Source organism: Psammomys obesus, unplaced genomic scaffold (assembly GCF_907164565.1).
Source record: "Psammomys obesus unplaced genomic scaffold, mPsaObe1.curated_primary_1811, whole genome shotgun sequence".
Lineage (NCBI taxonomy): Eukaryota > Metazoa > Chordata > Mammalia > Rodentia > Muridae > Psammomys > Psammomys obesus.
The window spans coordinates 11,082,361-11,093,666 of record NW_026589137.1 but is presented as its reverse complement, the minus strand read 5'-3'; the positions used below and the strand labels follow the sequence as shown (position 1 = coordinate 11,093,666).

The window sequence follows — 11,306 nt, the reverse complement described above, 5'->3', positions numbered from 1 at the left end:
AGGAAGGAAGGAAGGAAGGAAGGAAGGAAGGAAGGAAGGAAGGAAGGAAGAAAGAAAGAAAGAGAGAAAGAAAGAAAGAAGGAAGGGAGAGAGGAAAGAAAGAAAGGAAGGAAGAAAGAAAGAAGGGAGAGAGGGAGGGAGGGATGGAAGGAAGGAAGAAAGGAGGGAGGGAAGGAAGGAAGGAAGGGAGAGAGAGAAAAAAGAACTCAAGCTGATATATTTGTTGAAGACTGAAATCAATCTCATGGGCAGTCAATGACAGTAAAGGAGAAACGGGCACATGAAATAATATCCCAACGGCACTTTTACTTTAACAATTCAATTGGACATTGCAAAAATAATAATAATAATAACGAATTCTTGGCTGAAAAAAGAAATCACACAAAGTCAAATACAAAAAAAAATCATGGAAAAGAGCTCTTAAAGTTAGCATTTCCATGTTAAGGTCAGGAATATATTCCATTTTCTTCTTTCTTCTTACACTTGCATTGCTTACCTGGCCCATGTTTCACCAAGGTAAATGAGGCAAAGGGCAACAAAGAAATTATTTTTATTTTGAAACCTATTCTGAGATAGCTGGAGCAAAATTGTGACAGTAAATGGAGAGCCTCCAAAGTGCCATAGGGCACTGTCTGAAAACTGAACATAACTGGCCAGGTGTTCTGCCAACTCACTAATAATCCTTACTCTTAACCTTCAGAGTATTTTTTTCTGCCCAAGCCTAGATCAGCTACATTTGGATTGGCCAAGATCAATGGTTGTGGGTCAGTTGCTATAAATGTGTACCTGTGTGTGGAGGTAGGTGTCCAAGCATGAGAAAAAAGGTAGCAAACTTTGGATAGATAACCAAAGAAGTTTCATTTATTACCCCCAACCCCATCCCCATCCTCAATGGCAGCAGTCTCTTTTCCAAGGGAAATGCTAAGCTTACTGATACATTACCTACTTTGTCAATCCCATTGTAGCACAGAACCCGAGGAAGATGAATGCACAGGTAGCTAACTCTGGCCTCCTCTGTGTCCATGTTTAAGATTCTTCTAATGTAAACCAACAAGGAGCCATCAATTTAGGGATGTAAAAATATTAGGTCTTTTGAATTTCTTCATGCTTGAAAAATCAGTTATTAGCATAGAAGAACTACTCCATCTTCTGTTTCAAGTTCATAACTTAGTACAACAAGACCGATTCTCAAAATACCAGAAATACTAGAGGCAACCTCAGAGCTCCTGAGCTGTCAAGTCTGAAACAAGTGAGCCTGTCGTTTCTCATCTGTAAAATTAGAAAGCTGGATTCAAATTTCAACACATCAAAGACTAGTTTGGTTTGTAAGGATAAGGGTAATGACACAGAGCTATTTTGTTGCCAGGTGTTAGTGTTAAAAATACTCCTACATTTACCATCACCATCATTTTATAAAATAAAGTAAATCCTTACCTCTCCAAAGTGAGAGTGGTATATCTTTACACTGAAAATGGCTAGGCAATAAAATGAGAATCCATGCCTACTGTTCCTTTTGCCACGCTTCAGAGTGGACTAGTAAAAACTTCTCCACTAGCTAACACTGGCCTAAAAATCTACATTTGGAAATGACTGCACTGCGTAATTTTCAAGTTCTCAGTCTCAAATATTATGACTTCAAGTGCTTCATTGCATTTGACTCTCCACATCATGGTCCAGAATAAACACCTCAGTGAAAGACAATGCTGATACATAAATTTATGTACATCAGATAGATGTTTAAATCTGTTTGAAAAATAACCACTAAGGTACAATAAGCTTTAATTTCTGAGATGAGACCTGCTTAAATTGCTACAATAAATCAGTGATAGCTTGGATACCTCAGTGCTCAAAACTGAAACTCTAATCTATAACTCTACATTGGAATATGACTGAAAGAAAGGAATGCTTCCATTCTATAACTGGGTGACATATGGTTGAAATTCTAGAAATTGCATAAACATGTTTTCCTATCTTACTTCTCCCAATATTGCCTTTTAAACATAGATATTGGTGAGGTTTTTCCCTTCATAACCTCTAAGTGTAGGTATAATTGGACATTTTAAGTCCTAAAGGACACATACTTACAGATATCTTCTTTCCCTTTTAAGAACAGGTATATCTCCTGTGATCTGATTCTACATTTATTAGTAGAGTGACATGAGACAAGAATCCTTGCAAAAGAAAACAAGGTGACAGCTCACATTTTTTTTTGTTCAGGATAAACCACTTACCAAGTGCAAAAGAAGCAATCAGTGAGATGAGTGCTTGATTCCAAGGAGAAACACTAGGAACTCACATAAGTTAACTGAGTGGGACTCAAAAGAGAGACAGAGGCCAAAACTCTTGAGACAATGGCAAGAGACAGGAGTCATAATTTTAGTGGTTTATTTGCATTTTTCATTCCATTATTATCAAACTAGCTGGTGTTAACTGGACCCATTAGTTTTCTTCTTTTGAACTAGTAGTAGTGTAAAACAAAGAATTTTTTTATAGAAATATTTAACCAAAAAGTGATAACTTCTCTTATATTTAATAGAACTTTCTCCACTTCAAGTTAATACTTATGATACACTTCTGGGGAGAGGGTACTGGAGCTAGTTACTATACGGGTCTGAGGCAAGGGTCTGCTTATATGAAACTCATACTATTTGAGATGCTCTTATTTTTCTCCAGTTTGTTATTAACATGGGGTCAGCAATGCATATAACATATTAAAGCAAAGTCCAAAGAGTTCACAAGGTGAATTTTGTAGAAGAAATACTTCAGTTTTGTATACAAACCATATAATTCTCTTACAGAAAATTAAGGTAATTGCAATATAATAATAATTTTAAAAATCACCAAACTATAAAATAATTTAAAGATCTTTAGATGGCAGGAAGAGGTAGAAAGAAAGAAGGTGGAAGGGTGTATTAAAAATTATTCATTACTTTCCTTAATTTAGAAAATAATTCTATCAGCATCAGAGACCCCTTCTCAGCAGAGTAAGCCTACTCATCTCTAGTCTCTAGCTCTAAACCAGCTTTGCAAAGCAACAGTGCAAAACCAGTCGCGCAAAACACAAAAAGAGAAGGGGCTGGACAGATGGCTAAGGGGTTAAGAGCACATGTTGCTCTTGCAGGAGACCTGGGATCAGTTCTCAGAACTCATGTTGTGGCTCAGGGTAACTCAGGGTTAGAGTTCAGGTGATCCAACACCCTCTTCTAACCTTCAATGGTACCAGGCATGTGCTAGACAAACACTCATACACATAACGTAAATAAAGTTTTAAAAATTCAGAAAAGGGAGAAAATATTTCTCAATGTCGACAACTTTAAAAGCCATTTCTTTCATAAGAAAAGGGGGCTACAGATATAGTTCATGATAGAGCCTGTGCTTAGCATATGTGGCATTGGGTTTGGTTCCTTAGTGTCAGAACACGGTCCAAAAGTGTAGTAGTGCAAGGGGGATTCTGAGTGCTTGTGAGAACACTCCAAGACAACACTAAGGGGTTTGTGTTCTCACTTTCTTCAAAAACACGGAATTGTTCTTGGAAAGTGTGTGCTCCTCCTAGGTGTAGCTGATAAAAATGAGTTTACTTCAGCTGTTGTTATTCATATGCCTCTGTGGAAAAAGATTTTTGCTACACGTGGCCTGTTCTTGTGACTGAATGCCTTATTCATGTAAGTCTCCTTAATGCTCAGGGTATATATTGCCTAATATGTTCTGAATAAAGGTGGCTATTGCATGAAACTTTAGTCTGCCTCATTCTTAGGCTCCATTCTCCCAGGTTCACCCAACTAGAGTGGGGACTACTAGCATGGCAACACCTAGAACCAAAAAGGAAAATAAAGACTGTAATGGCTACCCAGCAGAGAAAAGGAAACCAAATCACATTTTCTTATCTAGCCAACCAGTTTCTTACACAACAGAACTAATCTTGAACTTTCCATCCTCCCCCTACAAATCAGTCATTCTACTGAAATAAGTAACTGAATATAGAAAATCAAGCAAGTTATCATAAGCGGGTTCAATTTACAGATGATGAGAAACAGAGATGATTCTGCTAAAATTATAAGGCAACTTTACTCGATATTTTCTTTTTCAAGAATAGTCATGTGTTTTGATTATAAGAAAGCTGACATGTCTTAGCTTAGCAAAATTTTCACACACTGAAAGCATACACTATGGTTTGTTTCTACTGAATAATAACCTAGTAGTACGGAAAAATATAGTGTCAAAGATTTACAATTATACAAGAAACAGAACTGAGAAATTCTAATTTACCAAATATAAAGGAGAAAAACCACATCCATAAAGCTAATGAGAGAGTTAATAAAAGAATTTTTTCCAGAGATAGCCCAAAGTATTACTAATACATGGGAGTGATGTTAAACTTCAGATAAACTCATACTTGGGAACAAACTTCAAAAACAAACCATTACAGTGTTTGGTTACAGTGTTTGGTTTGGGCCCTCTCTGTAAGTAAATTAGTCTGTTAACGAACATTTACAACATTCTTTTAAAAGTCAAGTAAATACTAAACTTGTGATAGCATCTATTGGAAATGTTCCAGGCATGAGCTTCTCTGCTGTATTTAATGTCTCAAGCATCAATGTTAGGTTGAAAATAAGGTGTTTCAGAGGAGTGGAAAAATATAAAGGAAATCAGTACACTGTGTTCAAGCCTAAAAGTAAATTCAAGCCAGGCCAATTCAAAACATTTCCCTAAACAATAATGGTGTTTTATATATTTCATTAAAGAAACAGACAATCCTCTATTGGTTAAGTGCTCATGAAGCCTAAACAAAACAATACAAAACAAAACTAAAAAACCTCCTATACTGAAATACAGCTTAAAACTTTAAAATGTTGATGTTCAAAACAATTATGCTCCATTATGCATGTTTGAGTTTTGCATATTCACAACATTTATGCCAAACATTAAGTCTAGATGTTTTAATATTTGTATGCTTTTTGTACTTTCATGACAATTTCGTATCTTCCAATTTTTCCATAAAATAAGAAGTGTATACGTGGAACCTGGAGAGACATCCCAATGGTGGTTAAAACATCTTACTACTCTTGCAAAGGACCTGAGTTCAGTTCCCAGCACTCATATTGGGTGGCTTACATCTGTAACTACTGTTGTAGGGGTCTAACAATGTCCTCTTCTGCTCTCCACAGGAACTGCCCATACCCACAAATTGGTGAATGGTAGCACCAACAGGAAAAATTTGAAAGTTGAAGCTGAATGTTGCATGGTCTCGAAGTACCTACTCAAATATGTGTTGATAAAATATAATATAAACATTAATATTTATTATAAATACAAAAACAAAAGCCAGGCATACAACTTATGATGGCTGTATTGGGTGGATCTCTGTGAGTTCAAGATAAGCCTATTCTACATGACATATTTACTTATTTACTAGAACTACGTTTATCTGAGCTATACTGACAGTCTAATTTTAATGCCAAAAGAAACTCACCCATAGTTCTATTATTATTATTTTATATAGCTTCTCCCCCAGTAATTGGTAAACAGCTAGATATGACTTTATTAAGTGCCTGAGCTACAAGGTGAGTTCCAGACTTCAACTGAGAAAAACTGTGGACAAATTCCACTACTTATTAACAATGTTAGGGATTTCAGAGACAAAATAAGCAATTATTTTAAGTATAACCTTTCTCTGTAGCCCAGGCTGGCTTCAGACTTAGCAATCCTAATTCCTATCCTCCTGAGTGCTGGAATTACAGGTCACACAACACCTGAACAAAATATTAGAATGGAAAGAACTGAACTCAGTTTAAAAGGGAACTCTTCCGATATATACATCAAGGGAGCATTATGCTAAGGGAAATAAGCAAGGCATAGGAGTACATGAAACAGTACTTATATACAGAATAAAACAGAGCCAAATTCATAGAAGCAGAAGACAGAACAGCGGTGTACTGGGGTCTAAGGGAGAAATAAGGTTGTAGTAGTCAAAGAACATAAAATTTCAGTTACACAAGATAATTCCTAGAGATCTATTCTGCAATATTGTGACTACAGGTAACAATACTGTCTCACATACTTAAAAATGGGTAGAGACAACTTTTGTTAAAGTATTCTTTCAGTTATATGTAAATAATAAGATGAGAGGAAAATTCAGAGGGTAATTGATTGGTTTTTTGGACAGACTGTGGTGGTGATTTTATTGTGTATCTGTCAACTTATCAAGCTGTACACATTAAATATATTCAACTTTTGCCAGGCAGTGGCAGCGCATGCCTTTAATCCCAGAACTCCAGAGGCAGAGGCAGGTGGACCTCTGTGAGTTTGACGCCAGCCAGATCTACAGAGGTAGTTCTAGGATGGCCAGAGCTACACTGAAAAATCCTGACTCAGAAAACATATATACATGTTCAACTTTTATATGTCAATCATGCCTCAGAAACCTTTAAAGATAGAATAGTAATTATTGTCTATTTGTAGAACAATTGTTTGTAGAGCTATGACAGCTCTCCAACTTAAAATGAACTCAAATGAACGTGTGCAGCAATGAGGATGCAAAACGAGTCAACACATTTCTCTTTTCAGACGTCTCCACAGCACACATTTTTTAAAGATGGTCAAGCTGGATCTGCCACTGGTAGCAGAACAAGTAAAGCTCTTTCAAGTTGACTGTTTTGAAACAACCACTAGGTGAGAGTCGCTTTTAATAGATGATCAGTTCTACTACATAACAACAGCGACTCAAATATACTAAACTGCAAAACAGCAAAGAATGGACTACTAAGTCTCTACCTGGCACGTTGATTCAAGAAGTGTGCTGATACAATAGATGAATATGGGTTTCCCAAGCTTTCACATTTAAAAACATTAAAGATCTTAATACATTCAAGGAAATGCTCATTACCTAGGAGATCTTGGTAAGAAAACAGTGCAATTACGACTTTCCACAAACTTTGTGAGTTTCTTTTCATCCAGAAGTTATAAAAAGTCATATGGAAAAAAAAAGTCTTAATAGGTGTGATCATAGAAATGACTAGCATAATGAGCAATAAGTGATTATGGAGTACTAATTTTAGGAGAACTTTTGTAATTTCCTCTGTACACTATTTAAGATAATATATCTTTACAAAAAAAGGTGTTATAGCTTAAAATACAGCCTGTCCATGAGAGTGTCACCAGGATGACCAGCTCTTTACAGTCTAGTATTTTCATTCATGTGCATCTACTTCCAATTCTGCATGACTAATTTTTATTTGATAAAACAGGTAACATAGGGCCAACTAAAATAGATTAGTGCCAACAAAGTCAGAAAAAAAAAAGAGCTTTTTGTTTATAAGGATTGAAAACAGTAGAAATTGGCTAGATATGGTGGTACATGCCATGTCTTTAATCCCAGCATTCAAAAGAGGCAGATCTCTAATTTCAAGGCCAGCCTGGTCTACATAGCGAGTTTCGGGACCACCAGGGCTACAAGAAACTCTGTACCAGAAAGAAAAAGAAAAAAAAAAAGGAAAAAGTAAATGGCAGAAAAGTATAAAGTGGCATGTTTATTGAAAAGAATTTGGCAAAGTGTGTCAAGAGGTCTTAGCTCATTTCATGACCTGTTAATTTAAGTTTATACTTCTAAGAATGTCTTTAGGAAATGACAGACAGAGACGCACACATACACACATAAAAAATAAAGTGAAATATAGCAACTGTGGAAGAGATACCAAGAAAATTAGAAAAGACTTCAAAAGGAGATTGGTAAAATAATGATGTACTCATGGTACCAAATACTCTACAATCACCAAGTGCATCACTGTTAAAGAATAATGTTTATGGATATGAGAAAATCAAGTACAACACCAACTTTCTGAAACTCATCCAAGCAACACTTCAAAATGGAAGCATCTAGATTACAGTTGTAGGTGGCTTTTAATTTTATCCTTGTTTTTTTTTTTTTTCTTTCTCTTTCTTTTCTGTTTTTTTTTTTTTTTTTGGTATTGAGACAGGGTTTCTCTGTGTAGCTTGGCTGTCTAAGACTTTTTTAAAGCTTCCACAGAGAATATAGTATGTTCCTTGTATCACTAATAATAAGCAAGACTTTCAGTTATTTCTAATGTATGCTGGTGTGTGTGTTAAGAGAAAATCAATGTCTCCAAAGGTGTTTGACCCTACTCAGGAATAAGTGATATTTAAAAGCAGTCAGAAGTTGATTTAATAGAAGTTGATATTAATAACAGAAGTAGATAGAATACTTCCTCTTTTTTTTTTCTTTTTCTTTTGCTGTGGGGGGATTTACAAGACAAGGTATTTCTGTGTAGCCCTGGCTGTCCTGGAACTCACTCTGACCTAAAACTCAGAGATCTCCCTGTGTCTGCTGCCTGAGTGCTAGAATTAAAGAGTGTACCACCACTGCCCAATATTTTCATTTTTAAACCAGAGTCAAAGTCAAATAAACATTTTTCTTATTATAGTTATAATGCTATTTGCCTAAGACTAAGCATCCTTGCCATTCCCTGTGTTAAAAATGAGACTAACAAAGGCACAGGTTTGCTGCAGTTCAGTGGAAGAGTGCTTACCAAGTAGGTTAGGTGCCTTGGTTTCATCCAGATGGATGGATGGATGGATGGATATGATAGATAGAAGTTTAAAAAACATACTACTGTTTTGATCCTACATGAGTCACACCCAGAAATATTTTAACTACCACTGAAGGAATAGATGGTTTTTAAAAAAAGCCAACAACTATCAAGTGTTCCACACACAATTGAAAGTGTGAATAATTTCTGTGGATACCAGTTCCATTTACCTTTCCTATTAAAACAATCAAGAATAAGAAAAATAGAAGGCAATTGCATAATGCTTAATAGATAGCACATTATACATTCTTTCATTTCATAATGAAAACATTTCTAATTGACCAGACTTAGACCCCTATATCTATAGAAGACGAGCTACTGTTTTAATGTCTGAGTGTAGTATGCCCAGGGCGCTGGTTTTTACACTGTTAAGCAGAGGGTCTTTGGAGAGGGGATTTCAGTAGTGAGCTCTTTATTAGTCTTCTTGTTTACCATCTGGCTACTGGAAACAAATATTCAAAACTTCAGAGGCTATCACCTTACCTAACACAGTCTTGCTTCAGACATTCTAAGCAAATGTGATCCCTCACAAATGTGTACTGGCTGACTTCACAAACAAAGTAAGCCACAGAAGAGGCTGAATCATTTCTGTTCTTCAAACTTTTCATTTCAAAATGTTCTAGGCAACAACAAAGTATCATTAAGTAATCTCACTTCCTGTAAGGCCAAAACATCTATGAAAGTGTCCTGCAATAACCTCAACAGGGCCTATCTGCAGGAAGTTCACAATACTGACAATTATGAAAGTACTACAAGTGCTACGCACATGATTTTATTGCAATACACAATAGATTACTCAAAACATAATGTTGTATGTCCACGTTAAAGGAAACTGCTTCACTGCTTTTATATAACTGCAGGAAACCAACATTTGAGAAGCTATATTCAAAAATATGATTCATCAAGAATGGATTAAAATTAGGGTAATCAGGGTTGGAAAGATGGATCAGCCACTAAGAGCACTATCTGCTCTTCCAGAGCTCCTGAGTTCAATTCCCAGCAACCACATGGTGGCTCACAAACATCTACACCCTCGAATGCCCTCTTCTGGCATGCAGGTGTACATGCAGATAGAATAATCATCTACATAAAATTAATAAAGAAAATCTTTATCAAAAAAGAAGGCTGCATGTGGTGGTGCATGCCTTTAATCCCAGTTCTTGGAAGGTAGAGGCAAGTGGATTTCTACGAGGACAGCCTGGTGTATGAAGCAAGTCCAGGACAGCCAAGGGTCTTGTTACACACAGAAACCCTATCTAGAAAAGCCAAAAGGTCTCTAGCTATCCCCTACTTTGGTTCCACATACAACAAAAAATGATATATAGACACAGTAGCCCAAACTAGCCTTCATTAAATGAAAAATGCTTCCATGTACAAACTCCTCTTTGAATCCATGCTCATGTGAAATATGTAACTAACGAGAACACTAGCTATATGCCACTATACTAACTCCCTCTCCCTCTTCTCTCTCTTCCTCCCCTCTTCTTTTACTCTTTGACATGTTTGAGTGCACATACTACAGTCTTCTGAAATCTGCAATTTTAGTTTATGTACAACTGAACATTTATACCCTAGCTAGAGTCTAGAATAACACCTCAATTGTTGATTTCAAATTAAATTCCTCATTTAAAAGTTTATATTTTAAGATAAAGTAAAGCAGAGGCACTGGAAGGAATATCTATATTTATAGTTTTTTTTTTAACACTCATACAAGTTTAAAGGGTGATAGTCTTAGTTTTGACAGTGAGTTTCAATTTAACTTTAGAAATTAGAAAAAAAAAGTTACCAAGTTAACATTAGAAATCAAACAAAAGTTCTAACCTTTGCAAGTAATGTACATTTTGTGCTTTTTCAAAAAAACATAACGAGTTATAATTTCTCATCTAAATTTTTCTGGAAACCTGAGCAATGCATGTCAAATAATGCTTGTTTGACCACCAGCCAATGACAAAAGACTCAAGCAAATCTGGATGTTTTTAAACTAATGCATATCCTATAAATGCCAGCTGCTGGAACGGTAATAATTTGAGTCTCTAGTGCAGTCTGCCGGTTAGCATAGGAAGAAATGAGAGAAAAGAGCATTGACTCACAGGTGCAGTGCTTCACCCAAGCTTAAGGCTCCACTATAACACTACACCTCAGCTGGGAGACAACCTGAAGCATGAAGGAGTCAATATGCCACAGGTAGACAGCCTATCTGTCATTACTGGCTGTGCCATTTATGAGAGGGTTGGTAACATCTTAGCTCTAGTTACCACAACTATAAAATGGAGAGAACACAACTAGTAACTACAGCTTTTGCAACTATGAACTTATATTTTCTCAAAAGTGTTAACTTTCATTTTCCATTCACCTTCTTTCCAAGCACATAATTTTTCTTCTGCCATGACTATTCTACTCTTCCATTGTTTGGCTTCTTTTAGGTCTTAATTTAAGCTGTACTAGTAGAAAACCTGGCTCCCCATTTATGTCACATGCATTCGACATTAGCCCTCAAAACACCCTTGAGCTCTTCACTTACACTTCTGTTCATGTTCTTCTGTGGTTCTCTCATTGGAGATGGAGGGCTAGAGATACGGTGATTTACAATTCTCTGTAATTCTAGTTCCAGGGGATCTGACGCCCTCACACAGACATACATGTAGGCAGAACATTCGATAGATAGATAGATAGATAGATAGATAGATAGATAGATAGATAGAT

General features: G+C 36.2%; 1 protein-coding gene across 9 annotated transcripts in view; it reads right to left on the bottom strand.

Moving 5' to 3' along the window:
* The window catches only part of Acsl4 (acyl-CoA synthetase long chain family member 4), a 76,027-nt gene that overhangs the window by 43,641 nt on the left and 21,080 nt on the right, over window positions 1–11,306 (bottom strand). For 3 of the 9 annotated variants that reach the window (XM_055604939.1, XM_055604940.1, XM_055604941.1), the window contains exon 1: window positions 947–984. The exons of the other annotated variants lie outside the window; for them this stretch is intronic. In XM_055604939.1, the coding sequence (XP_055460914.1) occupies window position 947 (1 nt within the window). In that variant the 5' untranslated portion in view covers window positions 948–984. Of the gene's footprint in view, window positions 1–946; window positions 985–11,306 lie in introns of those variants that run through there. 9 annotated transcript variants of the gene reach the window in all.